The sequence below is a fragment of the Oncorhynchus mykiss genome, chromosome 5 (assembly GCF_013265735.2).
Source record: "Oncorhynchus mykiss isolate Arlee chromosome 5, USDA_OmykA_1.1, whole genome shotgun sequence".
Classification (NCBI taxonomy): Eukaryota; Metazoa; Chordata; class Actinopteri; order Salmoniformes; family Salmonidae; genus Oncorhynchus; species Oncorhynchus mykiss.
Window position 1 is genome coordinate 6368885 of NC_048569.1, and position 26727 is coordinate 6395611.

General features: G+C 49.8%; 1 protein-coding gene across 7 annotated transcripts in view; it reads right to left on the bottom strand.

The window, feature by feature from the left end:
* Positions 1 to 26727, bottom strand: part of LOC110523124 (WD repeat-containing protein 7) — a 342879-nt gene that overhangs the window by 274916 nt on the left and 41236 nt on the right. For all 7 annotated transcript variants that reach the window (XR_005051631.1, XR_005051630.1, XR_005051629.1 and 4 more), the window contains 2 exons: positions 16551 to 16746; positions 10062 to 10276 (listed from right to left, as the gene is read on the bottom strand). Coding sequence is in view for 4 of the 7 variants with exons in the window: in XM_036976656.1 (XP_036832551.1) it covers positions 10062 to 10276; positions 16551 to 16746 (411 nt within the window). In the remaining 3 variants the exon portion in view is untranslated. The remainder of the gene's footprint in view (positions 1 to 10061; positions 10277 to 16550; positions 16747 to 26727) is intronic.

The window sequence follows — 26727 nt, forward strand, 5'->3', positions numbered from 1 at the left end:
GGCTGCATCAGGGCCTGTTGTTGAGGGCTGGCTAGAGGCTGCATCAGGGCCTGTTGTTGTGGGATGGCTAGAGGCTGCATCAGGGCCTGTTGTTGAGGGCTGGCTAGAGGCTGCATCAGGGCCTGTTGTTGAGGGCTGGCTAGAGGCTGCATCAGGGCCTGTTGTTGTGGGTTGGCTAGAGGCTGCATCAGGGCCTGTTGTTGTGGGTTGGCTAGAGGCTGCATCAGGGCCTGTTGTTGTGGGATGGCTAGAGGCTGCATCAGGGCCTGTTGTTGAGGGCTGGCTAGAGGCTGCATCAGGGCCTGTTGTTGTGGGCTGGCTAGAGGCTGGCTGCATCAGGGCCTGTTGTTGAGGGCTGGCTAGAGGCTGCATCAGGGCCTGTTGTTGTGGGATGGCTAGAGGCTGCATCAGGGCCTGTTGTTGTGGGCTGGCTAGTGGCTGGCTGCATCAGGGCCTGTTGTTGTGGGCTGGCTAGTGGCTGGCTGCATCAGGGCCTGTTGTTGTGGGCTGGCTAGTGGCTGGCTGCATCAGGGCCTGTTGTTGTGGGCTGGCTAGTGGCTGGCTGCATCAGGGCCTGTTGTTGTGGGCTGGCTAGTGGCTGGCTGCATCAGGGCCTGTTGTTGTGGGCTGGCTAGAGGCTGCATCAGGGCCTGTTGTTGTGGGCTGGCTAGAGGCTGCATCAGGGCCTGTTGTTGTGGGCTGGCTAGAGGCTGCATCAGGGCCTGTTGTTGTGGGCTGGCTAGAGGCTGCATCAGGGCCTGTTGTTGTGGGATGGCTAGAGGCTGCATCAGGGCCTGTTGTTGTGGGATGGCTAGAGGCTGGCTGCATCAGGGCCTGTTGTTGAGGGCTGGCTAGTGGCTGGCTGCATCAGGGCCTGTTGTTGAGGGCTGGCTAGTGGCTGGCTGCATCAGGGCCTGTTGTTGTGGGCTGGCTAGAGGCTGCATCAGGGCCTGTTGTTGTGGGCTGGCTAGTGGCTGGCTGCATCAGGGCCTGTTGTTGTGGGCTGGCTAGAGGCTGCATCAGGGCCTGTTGTTGTGGGATGGCTAGAGGCTGCATCAGGGCCTGTTGTTGTGGGCTGGCTAGAGGCTGCATCAGGGCCTGTTGTTGTGGGATGGCTAGAGGCTGCATCAGGGCCTGTTGTTGTGGGCTGGCTAGAGGCTGCATCAGGGCCTGTTGTTGAGGGCTGGCTAGTGGCTGGCTAGAGGCTGCATCAGGGCCTGTTGTTGTGGGATGGCTAGAGGCTGCATCAGGGACTGTTGTTGTGGGCTGGCTAGAGGCTGCATCAGGTCCTGTTGTTGTGGGCTGGCTAGAGGCTGCATCAGGGCCTGTTGTTGAGGGCTGGCTGTGTGTGTTGTAGTGGGAATAACGGTGTGTATTGACAGCAGGTATCACAGCCCCAGGGTGGCGGTAGAATTATGGTGTCAGAGGAAATGATGGGCCATTATAGAAAGACAGCAGCTGGCCTGAGGGAGGAGGGGGGGGCTCTTTGGATTCCCGGCTCGGACCATTTGATCTCCAGTTGGTCTGTGTCCCCAATGGCACCCTATTGACCAGGGCCTCTGGTAGGAAGTAGTGCAGTATCTAGTGAACAGGGTGCCATCTGGGACAAGTCCAAGACGACCGTTATGACGAGGGAAGGAGCCAGTAGACACAAATTGAACACTTGAAACTGCTGCCTGTCTTCATGTGGAGAACTGTGTTATTACGGGCTGTTACAGAGAACAGGAGACCAAGCTCTAGCAATAATAATCACAATAATAATCATAATAATACCACCACCTTGTGATGACCACTAAAGTGGAGGAGGAAGAAGAGTTTGGTTTCGGATTCTGAAAACAACACTCCGTGTTCTAAAAAAGCACTCCCGTGACCTTTACCCCCTGAAGGAAAGATACCGTGTCCGTTGTTACCCTCTCCCGACCACCTTCACTGTATTCTTTTATTTACAGACACGTGGAGCTGATTGGGTCGTTACGGTGACAAGTTGCACCTGGGTTTGGGATCAACTAGGAGATCAGAGTCTCTCTCTCTACCCTTCTCCACCTCCACAAAAAAAAAATGATAATGTTGATAATGTTTTTGTATTAGGAATTAGAAATGATTTGAACACTTAAACCCATTGTACACTTCATCCATGCATCTCCGTTACAACCCCTACTTTCACACGTCACAGGTTCGTTTTCCTTAATAGTTTTATACTTCAGTCTTTGTTACTCCTTAACTGCCAACGTGTGGACTTCCTAGCTTGTCAACATCTAAGAGCCAGGTTGTGGACCAATTCACACTGTGCATCCATCTACACACACACACACTCCTGACAACCAAGTCCCTCTTCCTTAGTGACGGGCAGACAGTGGTGTGGTGGTGGTGGGGGGGGGCTCTTCTTTGTCCAGGGTCTACTCTACAGTACAATACACCAGGTGATATTTAGAATGATGACAGTACAATACACCAGGTGACATTCAGAGTGATGACAGTACAATACACCAGGTGTCATTTAGAATGATGAGTTAGAACAGTACAATACACCAGGTGACATTTAGAATGATGACAGTACAATACACCAGGTGACATTCAGAGTGATGACAGTACAATACACCAGGTGTCATTTAGAATGATGAGTTAGAACAGTACAATACACCAGGTGTCATTTAGAATGATGACAGTACAATACACCAGGTGACATTTAGAATGATGATAGTACAATACACCAGGTGTCATTTAGAATGATGACAGTACAATACACCAGGTGTCATTTAGAGTGATGACAGCACAATACACCAGGTGTAATTTAGAATGATGACAGCAACAATACACCAGGTGTCATTTAGAATGATGACAGTACAATACACCAGGTGTCATTTAGAGTGATGACAGTACAATACACCAGGTGTCATTTAGAGTGATGACAGTACAATACACCAGGTGTCATTTAGAGTGATGACAGTACAATACACCAGGTGTCATTTAGAATGATGACAGTACAATACACCAGGTGTCATTTAGAATGATGACAGTACAATACACCAGGTATCATTTAGAATGATGACAGTACAATACACCAGGTGTCATTTAGAATGATGACAGTACAATACACCAGGTGTCATTTAGAATGATGACAGTTAGAACAGTACAATACACCAGGTGTCATTTAGAATGATGACAGTACAATACACCACGTGTCATTTAGAATGATGACAGTACAATACACCAGGTGTCATTAAGAATGATGACAGTACAATACACCAGGTGTCATTTAGAGTGATGACAGTACAATACACCAGGTGACATTTAGAATGATGACAGTACAATACACCAGGTGACATTTAGAATGATGAGTTAGAACAGTACAATACACCAGGTGTCATTTAGAATGATGACAGTACAATACACCAGGTGTCATTTAGAATGATGACAGTACAATACACCAGGTGTCATTAAGAATGATGACTGTACAATACACCAGGTGTCATTTAGAATGATGACAGCACAATACACCAGGTGTCATTTAGAATGATGACAGTACAATACACCAGGTGTCATTTAGAATGATGACAGTACAATACACCAGGTGTCATTTAGAATGATGACAGTACAATACACCAGGTGTCATTTAGAGTGATGACAGTACGATACACCAGGTGTCATTTAGAGTGATGACAGTACGATACACCAGGTGTCATTTAGAATGATGACAGTAACAATACACCAGGTGTCATTTAGAATGATGACAGTACAATACACCAGGTGTCATTAAGAATGATGACAGTACAATACACCAGGTGTCATTTAGAATGATGACAGTACAATACACCAGGTGTCATTTAGAATGATGACAGTACAATGCACCAGGTGTCATTTAGAATGATGACAGTAACAATACACCAGGTGTCATTTAGAGTGATGACAGTACAATACACCAGGTGTCATTTAGAATGATGACAGTACAATACACCAGGTGTCATTTAGAATGATGACAGTACAATACACCAGGTGTCATTTAGAATGATGACAGTACAATACACCAGGTGTCATTTAGAATGATGACAGTACAATACACCAGGTGTCATTTAGAATGATGACAGTACAATACACCAGGTGTCATTTAGAATGATGACAGTAACAATACACCAGGTGTCATTTAGAGTGATGACAGTACAATACACCAGGTGTCATTTAGAATGATGACAGTGCAATACACCAGGTGTCATTTAGAATGATGACAGTACAATACACCAGGTGTCATTTAGAATGATGACAGTGCAATACACCAGGTGTCATTTGGTAATGTGGTTGTGCATCAGCAGTTTCTCTCTTGTTATTTCATGTCAGCTAACATGTTTTAGATTGGTAAATTAGCCAGCTGTCTAAACTTGTAGTAATCATGGTCAAATTACTGACCGGGGGGCTCACATTGATTTTGTTAGTCACTTTCAATCAGATATCATATTCAAAACTGCAAATATGTCTCTCCGCCCCATGGCAAAAACATGTAAAATTACTGTAAAATTGTGAGAAAAATAGCTAAATGTATCTTAGGCCCAGATCTGACTGCATGTGAGGATACGGATGTGGATACACAGACAGGAGAGCCACTGTGACCCCTCATGATGAGTTGTAGCTCCCCCTCCCCCCACCCACAAGTCGCCCATCCCTACTCTGTACAGACAGGCAGACGGACGGAGACACAGACCGACGGAGACACAGACCGGCAGGCTTTATACAGAGACAAGCGTTCGGAAGGGAAGACACAGGCTCTGTACAGACAGACCGGCAGAGAGAAGGGAGACGGACAGACCGGCAGAGAGAAGGGAGACGGACAGACCGGCAGAGAGTAGGGAGACGGACAGACCGGCAGAGAGTAGGGAGACGGACAGACCGGCAGAGAGTAGGGAGACGGACAGACCGGCAGAGAGTAGGGAGACGGACAGACCGGCAGAGAGAAGGGAGACGGACAGACCGGCAGAGAGTAGGGAGACGGACAGACCGGCAGAGAGTAGGGAGACGGACAGACCGGCAGAGAGAAGGGAGACGGACAGACCGGCAGAGAGAAGGGAGACGGACAGACCGGCAGAGAGAAGGGAGACGGACAGACCGGCAGAGAGTAGGGAGACGGACAGACCGGCAGAGAGAAGGGAGACGGACAGACCGGCAGAGAGAAGGGAGACGGACAGACCGGCAGAGAGAAGGGAGACGGACAGACCGGCAGAGAGAAGGGAGACAGACAGACCGGCAGAGAGAAGGGAGACGGACAGACCGGCAGAGAGAAGGGAGACGGACAGACCGGCAGAGAGAAGGGAGACAGACAGACTGGCTATATACAACTCTCTCCTGGCAGCCTGCTATGTTCTTCATTTAAGGTCATCCTTCCTCCCTAACATTCCTCTGCTGCTTGATAGCCTTAACGAGCTACTGGGCTCTCAGACCAAAACACACACACGCGGAAACACACACACACACGGAAACACACACACACACGCGGAAACACACACACACGCGGAAACACACACACACGCGGAAACACACACACACGCGGAAACACACACACACGCGGAAACACACACACGTGGAAACACACACACGCGGAAACACACACACACAGCTCATCAGAGAGGAGCACATCTGGCCTGGTTGCCATTCAGCCACTACAGACCAGCAGGAAGAGAAACACGACAGAGGGAGAGGAAAGGCACTGGATGTTGTCTCTTCTTTGTTTCTTTGACCAGCCATGACAGGCAAGGGAAACCTTTCTGATCTGTTGCAGATACAGTTGAAGTCTGAAGTTTACATACACCTTAACCCAAATACATTTTAACTCAGTTTATCACAATTCCTGACATTTAATCCTAGTAAACATTCCCTGTCTTAGGTCAGTTAGGATCACCACTTTATTTTAAGAACGTGAAGTTTCAGAATAATAGTGGAGACAATTATTTATTTCAGCTTTTATTTATTTCATCACATTCCCAGTGGGTCAGAAGTTCACACATTCAATTCGTATTTGGTACATTGCCTTTAAATTGTTTAACTTGGGTCAAATGTTTCGGGTAGCCTTCCACAAGCTTCCCACAATAAGTTGGGTGAATTTTGGCCCATTCCTCCTGACAGAGCTGGTGTAACTGAGTCAGGTTTGTAGGCCTCCTTGCTTGCACACGCTTTTTCAGTTCTGCCCACAAATTTTCTATAGGATTGAGGTCAGGGCTTTGTGATGGCCACTCCAATACATTGACTTCGTTGTCCTTAAGCCATTTTGCCACAACTTCGGAAGTATGCTTGGGGGTCATTGTCCATTTATGAAGACCCATTTGTGACCAAGCTTTAACTTCCTGACTAATGTCTTGAGATGTTGCTTCAATACATCTACCTAATTTTCCTCCCTCTTGATGTTATCTATTTTGTGAAGCGCACCAGTCCCTCGTGCAGCAAAGGACCCCCACAACATGATGCTGCCACCCCCGTGCTTCACGGTTGGGATGGTGTTCTTTGGCTTGCAAGCATCCCCCTTTTTCCTACAAACATAACGATGGTCATTATGGCCAAACAGTTCTATTTTTGTTTCATCAGACCAGATGACATTTCTCCAAAAAGTACAATCTTTGTCCACATGTGCAGTTGCAAACCGTAGTCTGGCTTTTTATTGGCGGTTTTGGAGCAGTGGCTTCGTCCTTGCTGAGCGGCCTTTCAGGTTGTCGATATAGGACTGTGGATATAGATACATTGTACCTGTTTCCTCCAGCATCTTCACAAGGTCCTTTGCTGTTGTTCTGGGATTTTTTTTGCGCTTTTCGCACCCAAGAACATTTATCTCTAGGAGACAGAACGCATCTCCTTCCTGAGCGGTATGACGGCTGCCTGGTCCCATGGTGTTTATACTTGCGTACTATTGTTTGTACAGATGAAAGTGGGACCTTCAGGTGTTTGGAAATTGCTCCCAATGATGAACCAGACTTGTGGAGGTCTACAATTTATTTTTTCTGAGGTTTTGGCTGATTTCATTTGATTTTCCCATGATGTCAAGCAAATAGGCACTGAGCTTGAAGGTAGGCCTTGAAATACATCCACAGGTACACCTCCAATTGACTCAAATGATGTCAATTAGCCTATCAGAAGCTTCTAAAGCCATGACATCATTTTCTGGAATTTTCCAAGCTGTTTAAAGGCACAGTCAACTTAGTGTATGTAAAATTCTGACCCACTGGAATTGTGATACAGTGAATTATAAGTGAAATAATCTGTTTGAAATAATCCACTTCACACCAACTTAACCACACTCGTACCAACTGAGTCATATAGGCCCACTTCACACCAACTTAACCACACTCGTACCAACTGAGTCATATAGGCCCACTTCACACCAACTTAACCACACTCGTACCAACTGAGTCATATAGGCCCACTTCACACCAACTTAACCACACTCGTACCAACTGAGTCATGTAGGCCCACTTCACACCAACTTAACCACACTCGTACCAACTGAGTCATATAGGCCCACTTCACACCAACTTAACCACACTCGTACCAACTGAGTCATGTAGGCCCACTTCACACCAACTTAACCACACTCGTACCAACTGAGTCATATAGGCCCACTTCACACCAACTTAACCACACTCGTACCAACTGAGTCATGTAGGCCCACTTCACACCAACTTAACCACACTCGTACCAACTGAGTCATATAGGCCCACTTCACACCAACTTAACCACACTCGTACCAACTGAGTCATGTAGGCCCACTTCACACCAACTTAACCACACTCGTACCAACTGAGTCATATAGGCCCACTTCACACCAACTTAACCACACTCGTACCAACTGAGTCATATAGGCCCACTTCACACCAACTTAACCACACTCGTACCAACTGAGTCATATAGGCCCACTTCACACCAACTAAACAACACCAACTGCAAGTAAGCCACATAGGACACTACTAGTGTTAGCTAGATGGTGCTATAAAAACACACACACACACACACACACAGTGGTATCTAGCTTGAGTTCCATTCCTCTATCCCTTCTGGCAAGCTGAGGCAGAGGTGTGAATCTCAGTGAGCGATGGAGTGAGATGAGAGAAACGAGGACAAGAGGGAGGGAGGATTACCTCTCATTCCATCTTCTCCCCTGGTAGTATCCAGATCCATGCCTCCATCCCAACACCCCCAAGCCCACAACACTAAGAGCCCAGGCTCCACTTTAACTAAGCCCTGGTCCCTGCAGGCCGCTGGGCTGGAAAACACTCTTCACCACACACACCACCTCAATGCAGGAAGAGACGAGAGGGAGGAAGAGGAGAAGCGTGAGGAAGGACTAGAAGAAGAGCGATGAAGAGGAGGAAGGAGGAGAGAGGAAGAGAAGCAGTAGGAGGGGGAGGGAGAGTGTTTCCCTGTATAATTGTCTGGAAGAACCACTCTCTTCCTCTTCATCTATTCTCTCCAGCAACATCTTAGAATGTTGGCTGCCTGGCTGGCTGGCTCGCTGGCTGACTGGCTGGCTGGCTGGCTGGCTGGCTGACTGGCTGGCTGGCTCGCTGGCTGACTGGCTGGCTGGCTCGCTGGCTGACTGGCTGGCTGGCTCGCTCATGTCCTCCCATGGGATGGAAGCAAGGCATACATTTTTTGGGGGCCCGACACCCATTCCGATATTTGTGGGGGGAAAAAAAACAAACGTACCAATACCTATATAGTGTTTTACAGCGGGGAAATGAAAGGTCATTTTCCACATTGACATCTCATAAATTGCCAAAAGAACAATTAACCGATAACCATAAATGTTGATTATTGTGACAATAATAACAACATCATGAGAATTGCAGCAAGTATTCAGATTCCCTTTTTTCATCCTATTGTGACGACCCTCCCACTCTGTCTGCTGTATTCTGTCTTTGTTCTTGTTTCCTTATTAGGATGCCGGTGGGCGGAGTTGGGAGGGTCGTCAGCTTCATGGGAAACACCTGGGCCAGGTGTCTCCCAGGATAAATAGACCTCTTCCCCATTCATGGGGGAGACTCTCTCCATGCAGACACCTTTGTAGATTGTGTTGTGGTTCTTGGTGGCCTTTTGTTTGTTTGCTTTGGCACCTTTCAACACCCTGCATTATCACATTCATGCACGCAAAACTCACTTACACTACTGATTACTGATTACACACACCATTGTATATTTTCCTTAGTTGCTTTAGTTAATAAATATATATTTTGTTACTCCTTATCTCCACGTTGTCTCCCTTTTGTTACGGGCTTTGAGCCGGTTCGTGACACTATTTGTAAATAACTTATCGGCAGAATTATCGTTCGATAGCAATTTAGTGGTATAAGGCCTATATCGGCCAATAATATCGATGAACCGATATATCGGTCGGGCTCTACAATATTTCTCCGGATGATAATCTCCTGCTATTTGACCTGTTCATGACCCTGCAATATAGCCTTCATGCTTTTAAAAAAAAAGCCCGACCGGTTTCCAAAATGGCCACCAGGAAGTGCTTCCCTTTAGTCAGAAGGAGCCGCTCCGCTGCTCTCTGCAATCCCAGCACAGAGGATGACAGACACAGCCATAGAACAATCAGCCTCCCTGAACTATGACCATTCTAGTCAGAGCTCGGGAGCTCTTTCCTTCTTCTCCCTCCTCCCTCCTGGCCACATCTGAGGTGAAACATCCTGGATGGCTATTGGCAGAGAGACAGTGATGTGTGTGTGTGTGTGTGTGTGTTTGTTACATTGCGATGGAGAACACTTCTCCAGTGATGAAGTGCTGATCAGGTTTTGAAACGTAGCCATTAAAAAAGGACCAGTACACCAGACTGAGCTCATTGCTTTCTAACCTTTGACCCCGGACCCCCGAGAAGCAACCGTACATACAGTATACAGGGCTCATCTTTTCAAGAGTTATAGAGTTAGGGTTTAGCTATTCCCCTATGTATGCATCCATAAAGCCTTTATAACAGCTACATAAGACATAACTGTGTCATAGGTAGTCACAAACATTATGGCATAAGCTAACCTTGTCTGCTAATAGATTGGTAGCAAGAGTCCCTGGGTTATGGGGGTACAACTGACCTTGTCTGCGTTGTCTGCAGCCAGTAGGTTGGTAGCCAGGGTCTGTAGTTTGTGCGTGGCCATGTTCTTGAGCGCGGCCAGGCTGCGTCGTGTCATGGCCTGTTTCAGGTTGACCGCAGGGTGGCTTAGAGCGTCCACAGCGGCCGGCACCACCTCATCACACGCATTCAGGATCTCTACAGCCGTGATGCCCATCACGCAGCGGTCCAACGCACCTGAGAGAGAGAGAGAGGGGGGAGAGAGAGCGAGGGGAGAGAGAGAGAGAAGACAGAGGGGGAGAGACAAAATCGGGACATTCAGATACCGTTCTGGTTGGGTTCAACAGACTGGGATGATGGCTACTGGGATGATGGCTACTGGGATGATGGCTACTGGGATTAGCATTTTTTTATACCATACTTTACCCTGAAAATGTGAAAGTAAAATTGATTCCAACTGTCAACCTGATACAAAGACACTCCCATTTCTTCTCTATTAGGCACCTCTGTGTGTGTGGGTGTGTGAGTGGATAGAGAGGACAGAGAGAAAATAGAGAGGATAGAGAGAGAGCGAGAGAATAGATAGTTTTCTGGTCACTAGGGATATTGGTCACCATCTCCAAGATCAACGCCCTCCTCCGTCAAGCTCTCCTGTAAAGTTCTGCCCAGATACTAAGCTCTCTCCCAACAGTAGCATTGGAGCTAGCTAGCAGTAGCATTGGAGCTAGCTAGTATTAACATTTGAGCGTATCCAAACCTATCACTGGAGCTAGCTAGCAGTAGCAATAGAACGTATCCAAACCTAAAACCCTGGATTACAGGCAAAATCCACGCGGGGCTAAAGTCGAGCGCTACCGCTTATTATGAACGGGACACTGACATGGACTCGTACAAGAAAGCCCACTACGACCTCAAACACGCTAAAAGGACGTAGGAGTAGGAAGTAGGACGTATAGGAGGAAGGTAGAATCCTATTACATCGGCTCTGACGCTCGGCGTATGTATTAAACGTTTTGCTCACATCGACCACAGAGAGCGAGATCACGCCGTCATCAGGAACAGCATGAGCTTTACGCGCAAGGCACAGTGTTATATTCCTCGTGTGTGTAGATCAAGGTGAGGAGACAGGTTAAAGAAGGATTTTCAGGCCTTGGGAAAATTGAGATATGGATTGTGAACGTACGCCATTTAGAGGGTGAACGGGCAAGACAAAATATTAAAATGCCTTTGAATGGGGTATAGTAGTAGGTGCCAGCTCAACGGTTTCCTGTTTATATCAAGAACGGTCCGCCACCCAAAGGACATCCAGCCAATTTGACAACTGTGGGAAGCATTGGAGTCAACATGGACCAGCATCCCTGTGGAACGCATTGGAGTCAACATGGACCAGCATCCCTGCGGGAAGCATTGGAGTCAACATGGACCAGCATCCCTGCGGGAAGCATTGGAGTCAACATGGACCAGCATCCCTGTGGGAAGCATTGGAGTCAACATGGAAAAGCATCCCTGTGGGAAGCATTGGAGTCAACATGGGCCAGCATCCCTGTGGGAAGCATTGGAGTCAACATGGACCAGCATCCCTGTGGGAAGCATTGGAGTCAACATGGACCAGCATCCCTGTGGAACGCATTGGGGTCAACATGGACCAGCATCCCTGTGGGAAGCATTGGAGTCAACATGGACCAGCATCCCTGTGGAGAACTTTCGACACCTTGTAGAGTCCATGCCCCAATGAATTGAGGCTGTTCTGAGGAAAAATGGGGAGGTGTAACTCAACATTAGAAAGAAGTATTTTGGGGGGGGGGTACTTTTTACCCTTTTCTCTCCCCAACTTCATGTAATCCAATTAGTAGTTACAGTCTTGCCCCATCGCTGAAACTTCCATACAGACGACTCGGGAGAGGCAAAGCTTCCTCTGAAACACGAGGAAGTTGTTTAAATGTATTGAACACTCAGTGTATACTCAGCGGTGTCAGAGAAATGCCTGAAAAATGTTATTATATCGTTCATTTCTGTTCCTTTTTTTAACCTGTGAAATCAACCATTTTATAAAAACTTTTAGCTCATTAAATGAGTTCACCAATCAGTGCGGATAGAGCAGGTAAGCTAGTTGTTTACACCAATCAGTGCGGATAGAGCAGGTAAGCTAGTTGTTTACACCAATCAGTGCGGATAGAGCAGCTAAGCTAGTTGTTTACACCAATCAGTGCGGATAGAGCAGCTAAGCTAGTTGTTTACACCAATCAGTGCGGATAGAGCAGCTAAGCTAGTTGTTTACACCAATCAGTGCGGATAGAGCAGCTAAGCTAGTTGTTTACATCAATCAGTGCGGATAGAGCAGGTAAGCTAGTTGTTTACACCAATCAGTGCGGATAGAGCAGGTAAGCTAGTTGTTTACACCAATCAGTGCGGATAGAGCAGGTAAGCTAGTTGTTTACACCAATCAGTGCGGATAGAGCAGGTAAGCTAGTTGTTTACACCAATCAGTGCGGATAGAGCAGGTAAGCTAGTTGTTTACACCAATCAGTGCGGATAGAGCAGGTAAGCTAGTTGTTTACACCAATCAGTGCGGATAGAGCAGCTAAGCTAGTTGTTTACACCAATCAGTGCGGATAGAGCAGGTAAGCTAGTTGTTTACACCAATCAGTGCGGATAGAGCAGCTAAGCTAGTTGTTTACACCAATCAGTGCGGATAGAGCAGGTAAGCTAGTTGTTTACACCAATCAGTGCGGATAGAGCAGGTAAGCTAGTTGTTTACATTGCGTTATGGACAGACAAGTGTAGCCTATGGAGCAAGATGCGACTGAAATGACAAAATATTCCGGTTTTGTTCCCTGAACCGGTTCCAACCCTTGATTGCAATACATATCGTCGTGTCGACACTTAAATATCAATATAATATTGTATTGTGAGGTCCCTCGGCAATTCCCAGCCCTGCTGGTCAATACTAGTCTCCAACGTTCTGCATGTGAAACCAGTATGAATGTATCGGTTGTGATAATGATGCCAGGAGATGTATAATATCATGTTCTAGTCATTGTAAGTGGATTTGACAATGCTTCATCTTCTCCTTAAAGGGAAGTTCCACAAACGTTCCAACTTCATATTCACGTTGTGTTGGCAACCATGCTGTGTTGTCATGTTGTGTTGGCAACCATGCTGTGTTGTCATGTTGCGTTGGCAACCATGCTGTGTTGTCACGTTGCGTTGGCAACCATGCTGTGTTGTCACGTTGTGTTGGCAACCATGCTGTGTTGTCACTTTGTTTTGGCAACCATGCTGTGTTGTCACGTTGTGTTGGCAACCATGCTGTGTTGTCACGTTGTGTTGGCAACCATGCTGTGTTGTCACGTTGTGTTGGCAACCATGCTGTGTTGTCACATTGTGTTGGCAACCATGCTGTGTTGTCACGTTGTGTTGGCAACCATGCTGTGTTGTCACGTTGTGTTGGCAACCATGCTGTGTTGTCACGTTGTGTTGGCAACCATGCTGTGTTGTCACGTTGTGTTGGCAACCATGCTGTGTTGTCACGTTGCGGTGCTGTCTTAGGTCTCTCTTTATGTGGTGTTGATGTGTGTTTTTGTCCTATATTTGATATTAAATGTATTTATTTATTTAAATCCCCAGGCCCCCGTCCCAGCAGGAGGCCTTTTGCCTTTTGTTAGGCCGTCATTGTAAATAAGAATGTGTTCTTAACTGACTTGCCTAGCTACAGTGCCTTGCGAAAGTATTCGGCCCCCATGAACTTTGCGACCTTTTGCCACATTTCAGGCTTCAAAGATAAATATATAAAACTGTATTTTTTTGTGAAGAATCAACAACAAGTGGGACACAATCATGAAGTGGAACGACATTTATTGGATATTTCAAACTTTTTTAACAAATCAAAAACTGAAAAATTGGGCGTGCAAAATTATTCAAGGGGGCCGAATACTTTCGCAAGGCACTGTAAATATATTTTTAAAATGTGATAAAAAAAATCTACAGCACCACCTTAAAATCAACATGTGAAAATGTCACGTTTCTGTGTTGTAGTAAAAAAAAAAAGAAGAAGAAGAGGAAGATGAGCGTTTCCAATGACATCCACCAACTAGTTGGCCATTCCTACTCATAATAGGTTAAGACCACTTCATGCACACCAACGATGTCATTGGAAACACTCCCATCTTTTCACTACAAAACATAGAAAACAAAACATGTTCACACATTATGTTGATGTTGGGAGGGTTGCTGGAGATGAATGAATGGTAAAATGTCCCTTTAAGAAAGTGAGTTCTATTCCATTAGAGCTGATGTGTGTGTGTGTGTGTGTGGGGGGGGGTGGGAACCCATAGAAGATAAATCATTTATCTCTATGGGGAAAAAGCACTGAACAGAGGAGAGAGGAAATGTAGCTGTCCATCAGTAATATAATGACTCTATAAATGGAGAGGCTGTTTCCCTCACTCCTTCAGCTCCTATCAAGTGGTTCCAGACAAACCTCAGGGATCATTACTTAGGCTATACCCCTCCCCATGTCTAACACACACACACACACACACACACACACCTTACAGCCACGCCCCTTCTGCACCCCAGCCCTGTGAGTCGACGAGGCTTGCTACTGTACGTTTTTCTGTCCTACTCAGCACAACGAGACATAACCAGCTTTAAGAGCAGACATAAACACACTAATGTGCCTTCGCTAATGCAGTAACGGGCAGAGAGAGAGAGACTCCACATTTAGGGAGATGTTTTGTAAGTGCTCGACTTCCCTCCCCCCCCCCCCCACTTCCTCCTCAGCCATCATCTTAACTTCCATTGCTGTGAGAGGGAGTTTAAAAATCGGTCTACCGTTTTAAGAGAGTGCTGCGTTGCTTTTACAAACGCTAAACATGCGGCTTTGTATATAGGGGGGCAGGACGGAAGGAACGAATGCTTCAGACAATCTATTATTCAACCTGGGAAAGGGTGTGTGTTTGTGTGATCTTCACTGAGCAAAAACATCGCGAAGTGAGGGGAAGAACACAAGGTTGGAGCTACCCTGGTAGTTTTTTTTTAAGTCGGTCGTCGTTTGGGAGGAGGGACAGAAGAGACTCGATGTCTACTGGTTGACGAGCTTCTTCCTCCTCCCCCTTCTTCCTCACGTCGGCACACAGGGTCACACCACTGCGTAGAAATATAATCATATTATATTGTGCATTTGGTTTGCTAGATGGCAAGTTGGGAAGAACAGGCGTCTTTGGTTCCAGCAGAGACATTCGATGCCCTCCTGGATACCAACTTGTGTTCCTTAATAAAAAAAAAACACTAAAAAATGACTTCCTGTAATACTGGAGACCCCGGTACAGAAACAGAATGGACATAAAGGACCCTACTGGTTTCTAGTAATGACCACACAGTGTGTGCATCCCAAATGGAGCCCTATTCCCTATGGTAGTTCCCTATGGGCACTGGTAAAAAGTAGGAAACAGGGTGCCCTCAGTAGGGAACAGGGCGCCCTCAGTAGGGAACAGGGCGCCCTCAGTAGGGAACAGGGCGCCCTCAGTAGGGAACAGGGCGCCCGCAGTAGGGAACAGGGCGCCCGCAGTAGGGAACAGGGCGCCCCCAGTAGGGAACAGGGCGCCCCCAGTAGGGAACAGGGCGCCCCAGTAGGGAACAGGGCACCCCAGTAGGGAACAGGGCGCCCCAGTAGGGAACAGGGCGCCCCAGTAGGGAACAGGGCGCCCTCAGTAGGGAACAGGGCGCCCTCAGTAGGGAACAGGGCGCCCTCAGTAGGGAACAGGGCGCCCCAGTAGGGAACGAGGTAGGCTGTGTGTAGCAGTTAGCGGTTATGATATGAAGATATATATTTTTTTACATTTACTCCTGAGGTACTGACCTGTTGCACCCTCGACAACCACTGATTATTATTTGACCCTGTTGGTCATCTATGAACATTTGAACATCTTGAAGAACGATCTGGCCATAATGGCCATGTACTCAGTGGACAGAACAAACAAAGTCCCCAAAAAAACAAACAGTACAGAGTTGAAGAAAAAGCATTTACAAAGTGTAATCAAGCTTGATGTCATGCATTCAGCACCATTCCATTAGCTACAGAGAATATTGTTGGATTTACAAACAGATATCTCATTACAGAAGTTCATAGGCTACCAGAGTGCCAGGGCGGCAGGGTAGCCTAAGTAGTTAGTGCGTTGAACTAGTAACCGGAAGGTTGCAAGTCCAAATCCCCGAGCTGACAAGGTACAAATCTGTCGTTCTGCCCCTGAACAGGCAGTTAACCCACTGTTCCTAGGCCGTCATTGTAAGTAAGAATTTGTTCTTAACTGACTTGCCTAGTTAAATAAAGGTCAAATAAAAAAGACAAAAAATAAGTAAATAGACACCGACAAAACTCCCATTAATCATGGTTACAATGAATAAACCCTCTGCCATGCAACACATCATTCTATTTTAATAGTGTGTGTGTGTGTGTGTGTGTGTGTGTGTGTGTACGCGCGAGAGTCTCTTTTGTCTGTGTGTGTCTCACCTGTGTCCATCTGCCACACATACACTGAGCCATCAGAGCAGCCCACCACCAGGTAGTCGTCACAGGGCCGCCACTTGATGGCCTGGATGGGGAAGAGGTGTCGAGACGCCAGCATGATGCACTTCCTCTCCCGCAGGCTGAGCAGACCCACGGAGTGGTCACTGGCCACAGAGCACACACAGTGCTGAACACGATTCTGTCGGGGGGCCAGAGAGAAGAGAGAGAGCAAATTATTAAGATCCAGAAAAGAGCTGTTCAATTCTACAACCACCTAAAAGAAAGTGATTTCCAAACCTCCCATAACAAAGACATTTCCTACAGCTGGTCCTGGGGCTCTGTTCACAAACACAAACACACCCCACAGAGCCCCAGGACAGCAACAGCAACACAATTAGACCAAACCAAATCATGAGAAAGCAAAAATAATTATTTCGCACATTGGAAAAACAGAGCAAACTAGAATGCTATTTTGCCCTAAACAGAGAGTACACAGTGGCAGAATACCTGACCTCTGTGGCTGACCAAAACTTAAGGAAAGCTTTGACTATGTACAGACTCAGTGAGCATAGCCTTGCTATTGAGAAAGGTCGCCGTAGGCAGACATGGCTCTCAAGAGAAGACAGGCTATGTGCACACTGCCCACAATATGAGGTGTAAACTGAGCTGCACTATATACAACATTGTATATTGACAGACATTTATGACATTTGAAATGTCTTCATTATTTTTGGAACTTCTGTATGTGTAATGTTTACTGTTCATTTGTATTGTTTATTTCACTTCTGTATATTATATACCTCACTTGCTTTGGCAATGTTAAAATATGTTTCCCATGCCAATAAAGTACATTGAATTGAATTGAGAGAGAGAGAGAGTTACAGAGTGGTCACACAGCTGAACCAAAGGCTGTTGGGGGCAGAGCGGTGTGGGACAGTCATCAGGCCCAGACCAGAGAGGTGTGGGACAGTCATCAGGCCCAGACCAGAGCGGTGTGGGACAGTCATCAGGCCCAGACCAGAGAGGTGTGGGACAGTCATCAGGCCCAGACCAGAGAGGTGTGGGACAGTCATCAGGCCCAGACCAGAGAGGTGTGGGACAGTCATCAGGCCCAGACCAGAGCGGTGTGGGACAGTCATCAGGCCCAGACCAGAGAAGTGTGGGACAGTCATCAGGCCCAGACCAGAGTCAGGTTGTGGTATCAAGGGAAGACAAACATTTGTGTAATGTCAAATATGTTGTTTGTGGAAACAAGAGACGGATAAACACCAACATAATTAAGCAAAAAAAATACCGAACATAAAAAAAGGTATTGTTGCAGACGATGGACAAGAACAGCATACGTCATGACATTTAGAAAGGCTGAATGAATGAATAGGTGAAACACTACTGTCTGACCCTTCAATGGTGTCAATGACAATAGAACGGAACACAAACTCCATCTCCATGGTTACAACAATGAAACGACCTGCTCCATTTGGATCAGTAATGTCATTAACCAATGATCTAAGAGCAAGGCCCTTTTCTCCCCATTTCAACTGGACAGGAGGACCTTTAAATGGACTGACATTTCAGGGTAGTGGAGTTGTTGCCGGGGAGAAAAACTTGACAAGGTTTTCATTTTTTCAAGTCAACCGGCAAAAGTTAACTGATGAGAAGGAGGCTGCTCAGGGCCTCCTGAGAGTGAATCACCAGCCACCGCTGCCGTCACACACACAGACAGACACACAGAGAGACAGACCGCCCGCCCCACAGAGACAGACCGCCCGCCCGCCCCACAGAGACAGACCGCCCGCCCGCCCCACAGAGATCGCCCGCCCCACAGAGATAGACCGCCCGCCCGCCCGCCCCACAGAGACAGACCGCCCGCCCGCCCCACAGAGACAGACCGCCCGCCCGCCCCCCCCACAGAGACAGACCGCCCGCCCCCCCCACAGAGACAGACCGCCCGCCCGCCCCACAGACCGCCCGCCCGCCCCACAGAGACAGACCGCCCGCCCGCCCCACAGACCGCCCGCCCGCCCCACAGAGACAGACCGCCCGCCCCACAGAGACAGACCGCCCGCCCGCCCCACAGAGACAGACCGCCCGCCCGCCCGCCCCACAGAGACAGACCGCCCGCCCGCCCCACAGAGACAGACCGCCCGCCCGCCCCACAGAGACAGACCGCCCGCCCCACAGAGACAGACCGCCCGCCCGCCCCACAGAGACAGACCGCCCGCCCCCCCCACAGAGACAGACCGCCCGCCCCACAGAGACAGACCGCCCGCCCGCCCGCCCCACAGAGACAGACCGCCCGCCCGCCCCACAGAGACAGACCGCCCGCCCGCCCCCCCCCACAGAGACAGACCGCCCGCCCCCCCACCACAGAGACAGACCGCCCGCCCCCCCACAGAGACAGACCGCCCCCCCCCCCCCCCCCACAGAGACAGACCGCCCGCCCCACAGAGACAGACCGCCCGCCCGCCCCACAGAGACAGACCGCCCGCCCGCCCGCCCCACAGAGACAGACCGCCCGCCCGCCCGCCCCACAGAGACAGACCGCCCGCCCGCCCCACAGAGACAGACCGCCCGCCCCCCCCACAGAGACAGACCGCCCCCCCCCCCCCCCCCCCCCACAGAGACAGACCGCCCGCCCGCCCCACAGACCGCCCGCCCGACAGAGACAGACCGCCCGCCCGCCCCACAGAGACAGACCGCCCGCCCGCCCCACAGAGACAGACCGCCCGCCCGCCCCACAGAGACAGACCGCCCGCCCGCCCGCCCCACAGAGACAGACCGCCCGCCCGCCCCACAGAGACAGACCGCCCGCCCGCCCGCCCCACAGAGACAGACCGCCCGCCCGCCCGCCCGCCCCACAGAGACAGACCGCCCGCCCGCCCGCCCCACAGAGACAGACCGCCCGCCCGCCCGCCCCACAGAGACAGACCGCCCGCCCGCCCCACAGAGACAGACCGCCCGCCCGACAGAGACAGACCGCCCGCCCGCCCGACAGAGACAGACCGCCCGCCCGCCCGCCCCACAGAGACAGACCGCCCGCCCGCCCCACAGAGACAGACCGCCCGCCCGCCCCCCCCCACAGAGACAGACCGCCCGCCCCCCCCACAGAGACAGACCGACCCCCCCCCCACAGAGACAGACCGCCCGCCCGCCCCACAGACCGCCCGCCCGCCCCACAGAGACAGACCGCCCGCCCGCCCGCCCCACAGAGACAGACCGCCCGCCCGCCCCACAGAGACAGACCGCCCGCCCCCCCCCACAGAGACAGACCGCCCCCCCCCCCCCCCCCCACACACACAGACCGCCCCCCCCCACAGAGACAGACCGCCCGCCCGCCCCACAGACCGCCCGCCCGCCCCACAGAGACAGACCGCCCGCCCCCCCCACAGAGACAGACCGCCCCCCCCCCCCCCCCCCCCAGAGTCCCCCTGTAGCAGACCACCAGAGTCCCCCCTGTAGCAGACCACCAGAGTCCCCCCTAGCAGACCACCAGTCCCCCCTGTAGCAGACCACCAGAGTCCCCCCTGTAGCAGACCACCAGAGTCCCCCCTGTAGCAGACCACCAGAGTCCCCCCTGTAGCAGACCACCAGAGTCCCCCCTGTAGCAGACCACCAGAGTCCCCCCTGTAGCAGACCACCAGAGTCCCCCCTAGCAGACCACCATAGTCCCCCCTAGCAGACCACCAGAGTCCCCATGTAGCAGACCACCAGAGTCCCCCCTAGCAGACCACCAGAGTCCCCCCTAGCAGACCACCAGAGTCCCCCTGTAGCAGACCACCAGAGTCCCCCTGTAGCAGACCACCAGAGTCCCCCTGTAGCAGACCACCAGAGTCCCCCCTGTAGCAGACCACCAGAGTCCCCCCTAGCAGACCACCAGAGTCCCCCCTAGCAGACCACCAGTCCCCCCTGTAGCAGACCACCAGAGTCCCCCCTGTAGCAGACCACCAGAGTCCCCCCTGTAGCAGACCACCAGAGTCCCCCCTGTAGCAGACCACCAGAGTCCCCCCTGTAGCAGACCACCAGAGTCCCCCCTAGCAGACCACCAGAGTCCCCCCTAGCAGACCACCAGAGTCCCCCCTAGCAGACCACCAGAGTCCCCCCTAGCAGACCACCAGAGTCCCCCCTAAGCAGACCACCAGAGTCCCCCCTAAGCAGACCACCAGAGTCCCCCCTAAGCAGACCACCAGAGTCCCCCCTAAGCAGACCACCAGAGTCCCCCCTAGCAGACCACCAGAGTCCCCCCTAAGCAGACCACCAGAGTCCCCCCTAGCAGACCACCAGAGTCCCCCCTAAGCAGACCACCAGAGTCCCCCCTAAGCAGACCACCAGAGTCCCCCCTAAGCAGACCACCAGAGTCCCCTCTAAGCAGACCACCAGAGTCCCCCCTAGCAGACCACCAGAGTCCCCTACTGAGTGCTCAGTAGAGGTCGACCGATTAAATGGAATGGCCGCTTAACTTGAAATCGACCTTAATTTTCATAACAAATCGGAAATCGCCATTTTTGGCAAGACAAAGGAGCTGATTGTGGACTACAGGAAAAGGTGGGCCGAACAGGCTCCTATTAACATCGACGGGGCTGTGTTGGAGCGGGTCGAGAGTTTCAAGTTCCTTGGTGTCCACATCACCAACAAACTATCATGGTCCAAACACACCGACCCCCTCAGGAGACTGAAAAGATTTGGCACGGGCCCTCAGATCCTCAAAAAGTCTTACAGAATCTTGACTGGCTGCATCCCCGCTTGGAATGGCAACTGCTTTGCATTTGACCACAATCAAAATGGCTACCCGGACTACCTGCAATTATCCATTGTTGCATTAACTCTTTTGCACTGACTCTTCACACACACACACACACACACACACACACACACACACACACGCTGCTGCTACTACTGTCTATCCTGTTGCCTAGTCACTTTACCCCCACCTACATGAACATATCTACCTCAATTACCTCCAACCCCTACACACCAACTTGGTACTGGTACTCCCTGTATATAGCCATGTTATTGTCTACATCCTGTATATAGCCATGTTATTGTCTACATCCTGTATATAGCCATGTTATTGTCTACATCCTGTATATAGCCATGTTATTGTCTACTTCCTGTATATAGCCATGTTATTTTCTACTCCCTGTATATAGCCATGTTATTTTCTACTTCCTGTATATAGCCATGTTATTTTCTACTTCCTGTATATAGCCATGTTATTTTCTACTTCCTGTATATAGCCATGTTATTTTCTACTTCCTGTATATAGCCATGTTATTTTCTACTCCCTGTATATAGCCATGTTATTTTCTACTTCCTGTATATAGCCATGTTATTGTCTACTTCCTGTATATAGCCATGTTATTGTCTATTTTATCTTATCTTTAACTCTGCATTGTTTGAAAATGGCCCGTAAGTAAGCATTTCACTGTTAGTCGGAGGGAGGTAGGTAGGGAGAGACGGAGTGAGGTAGGGAGAGACGGAGGGGGGTAGGGAGAGACGGAGGGGGGTAGGGAGAGACGGAGGGGGGTAGGGAGAGACGGAGGGGGGTAGGGAGAGACGGAGGGGGGTAGGGAGAGACGGAGGGGGGTAGGGAGAGACGGAGGGAGGTAGGGAGAGACGGAGGGAGGTAGGGAGAGACGGAGGGAGGTAGGGAGAGACGGAGGGAGGTAGGGAGAGACGGAGGGAGGTAGGGAGAGACGGAGGGAGGTAGGGAGAGACGGAGGGAGGTAGGGAGAGGAACTGAAAGCAGACTAAATGGTGATGAGCGCTGACAGGCAATGTTCTGAGTGTTGATGTAGTGGCATAGGAAACCTTGACCATGAGAGAGATGAGAGGGGGTGAGGAGGGAAGGAGAGGAGAGCGGGGGATGTCGGGAATACAAGGACACATCACTCTTCATCACTCTTCATCACAGTCGTCCCTCCTGCCTCCACCGGCTGCTGCCGCAGCTGCAGGGCAATTACCCATCCACCCCACACCAATCGACGCCACACCAGGCTAGAGAGACCGATATTATCCTTTTACCCACGTATCTGTATCAGCTTTTTCAATCCACCGAACAAGGACCGATGTAAGACGCAGAGAAAACGCTTGAGGAAACTAGCCGTTCTTCATAGAATAGGACTTTGATTCTTGTATTTCATTATTTGTCCTGGAGAGGTAAGCCTGGACAGCCATCTTGCCTTGGCACTCTACAGCAAGACTGGACACTATCAGCCAACGCATCTATACAGCATTGATGTACGGGCTGTTATTTGTCAGGGACTGGTCCAAATTCAAGATTCACCACCCACATCTATCCAGCTAACTAGCTGTGTGAGTGCACTTGATGCCGTTCACCGCTGGTGAGTGCATTCCGGAATCTTTGCGACATCGCTACACTTAACCTCACCCCTCGGGGCTAACGCGAACCTCACCCCTCGGGGCTAACGCGAACCTCACCCCTCGGGGCTAACGCGAACCTCACCCCTCGGGGCTAACGCGAACCTCACCCCTCGGGGCAACGCGAACCTCACCCCTCGGGGCAACGCGAACCTCACCCCTCGGGGCAACGCGAACCTCACCCCTCGGGGCAACGCGAACCTCACCCCTCGGGGCAACGCGAACCTCACCCCTCGGGGCAACGCGAACCTCACCCCTCGGGGCAACGCGAACCTCACCCCTCGGGGCAACGCGAACCTCACCCCTCGGGGCAACGCGAACCTCACCCCTCGGGGCAACGCGAACCTCACCCCTCGGGGCAACGCGAACCTCACCCCTCGGGGCAACGCGAACCTCACCCCTCGGGGCAACGCGAACCTCACCCCTCGGGGCAACGCGAACCTCACCCCTCGGGGCAACGCGAACCTCACCCCTCGGGGCAACGCGAACCTCACCCCTCGGGTAACTCGAACCTCACCCCTCGGGTAACTCGAACCTCACCCCTCGGGTAACTCGAACCTCACCCCTCGGGTAACTCGAACCTCACCCCTCGGGCAACGCGAACCTCACCCCTCGGGTAACTCGAACTTTAACCCTTACCGTAGCCATTTTAAAAAGTCAACTTCAGTGGGATCCCGGATAGCAAGGACCGGTCACTGAGGCAACGCTCGGGGCAAAAGTCAACGCTGTGAATTTTACAATGGATGTCTTTCCTTTCAAGTGACAACTACGAGAATTCAGCAGCTACAGCTAAAACACCAATACATTTCAACTACGAGAATTCAGCAGCTACAACCCTACAACAACCCATGAAAACACAGCTAAAACACCAATACATTGAAAATATGTCTTCAGAGGAAAGTTTATTCCTGGAATGAGCGCAGTTTATTCTCCTTTCACGAGACTAACACCGTTAGTCCTAAATATTATGTGGCGCTTAAATTAATGTTCTTTCCTCAAAATGTAAGAAATTGGATTTTTCAGCATCTTAGTAGGCAATATTAAACACAATCTATAAATGTTTTAAATGTTTGTTTTTTATGTTTTATTACAGCTATAAAAATGGACCTATCGGTAGACACAGTATATTGGTTATCAGTGAAGATTTCCACTTTAAAAATCAGAATCAGATCCAAAAATCAAATATCAGTTGGGCTCCACACCTCAGCAGGGGCCTGGGTTATACTGTATCCAGCTAACACACACCTCACCAGGGTTATACTGAATCCAGCTAACACACACATCACCAGGGTTATACTGAATCCAGCTAACACACACCTCACCAGGGTTATACTGAATCCAGCTAACACACACCTCACCAGGGTTATACTGAATCCAGCTAACACACACCTCACCAGGGTTATACTGTATCCAGCTAACACACACCTCACCAGGGTTATACTGTATCCAGCTAACACACACCTCACCAGGGTTATACTGAATCCAGCTAACACACACCTCACCAGGGTTATACTGAATCCAGCTAACACACACCTCACCAGGGTTATACTGAATCCAGCTAACACACACCTCACCAGGGTTATACTGTATCCAGCTAACACACACCTCACCAGGGTTATACTGAATCCAGCTAACACACACCTCACCAGGGTTATACTGTATCCAGCTAACACACACCTCACCAGGGTTATACTGAATCCAGCTAACTAACACACACACACACACACACACACACACACACACACACACAGCTAACACACACCTCACCAGGGTTATACTGTATCCAGCTAACACACACCTCACCAGGGTTATACTGAATCCAGCTAACACACACACACACACACACACACACAGCTAACACACACCTTACCAGGGTTATACTGTATCCAGCTAACACACACCTCACCAGGGTTATACTGTATCCAGCTAACACACACCTTACCAGGGTTATACTGAATCCAGCTAACACACACCTTACCAGGGTTATACTGTATCCAGCTAACACACACCTCACCAGGGTTATACTGTATCCAGCTAACACACACCTCACCAGGGTTATACTGTATCCAGCTAACACACACCTCACCAGGGTTATACTGTATCCAGCTAACACACACCTTACCAGGGTTATACTGAATCCAGCTAACACACACCTCACCAGGGTTATACTGTATCCAGCTAACACACACCTCACCAGGGTTATACTGAATCCAGCTAACACACACCTCACCAGGGTTATACTGAATCCAGCTAACACACACCTCACCAGGGTTATACTGTATCCAGCTAACACACACCTCACCAGGGTTATACTGTATCCAGCTAACACACACCTCACCAGGGTTATACTGAATCCAGCTAACACACACCTCACCAGGGTTATACTGAATCCAGCTAACACACACCTCACCAGGGTTATACTGAATCCAGCTAACACACACCTCACCAGGGTTATACTGTATCCAGCTAACACACACCTCACCAGGGTTATACTGTATCCAACTAACACACACATCACCAGGGTTATACTGTATCCAGCTAACACACACCTCACCAGGGTTATACTGTATCCAGCTAACACACACCTCACCAGGGTTATACTGAATCCAGCTAACACACACCTCACCAGGGTTATACTGAATCCAGCTAACACACACCTCACCAGGGTTATACTGAATCCAGCTAACACACACCTCACCAGGGTTATACTGTATCCAGCTAACACACACCTCACCAGGGTTATACTGTATCCAGCTAACACACACCTCACCAGGGTTATACTGTATCCAGCTAACACACACCTCACCAGGGTTATACTGAATCCAGCTAACACACACCTCACCAGGGTTATACTGAATCCAGCTAACACACACCTCACCAGGGTTATACTGAATCCAGCTAACACACACCTCACCAGGGTTATACTGTATCCAGCTAACACACACCTCACCAGGGTTATACTGAATCCAGCTAACACACACCTCACCAGGGTTATACTGAATCCAGCTAACACACACACACACACACACCTCACCAGGGTTATACTGTATCCAGCTAACACACACCTCACCAGGGTTATACTGAATCCAGCTAACACACACACACCTCACCAGGGTTATACTGAATCCAGCTAACACACACACACACACACCTCACCAGGGTTATACTGAATCCAGCTAACACACACCTCACCAGGGTTATACTGAATCCAGCTAACACACACACACACACACACACCTCACCAGGGTTATACTGAATCCAGCTAACACACACCTCACCAGGGTTATACTGTATCCAGCTAACACACACCTCACCAGGGTTATACTGAATCCAGCTAACACACACCTCACCAGGGTTATACTGAATCCAGCTAACACACACACACACCTCACCAGGGTTATACTGTATCCAGCTAACACACACCTCACCAGGGTTATACTGAATCCAGCTAACACACACACACACACCTCACCAGGGTTATACTGAATCCAGCTAACACACACACACACACCTCACCAGGGTTATACTGAATCCAGCTAACACACACCTCACCAGGGTTATACTGAATCCAGCTAACACACACCTCACCAGGGTTATACTGAATCCAGCTAACACACACTTCACCAGGGTTATACTGAATCCAGCTAACACACACCTCACCAGGGTTATACTGAATCCAGCTAACACACACACACACACCTCACCAGGGTTATACTGAATCCAGCTAACACACACCTCACCAGGGTTATACTGAATCCAGCTAACACACACCTCACCAGGGTTATACTGAATCCAGCTAACA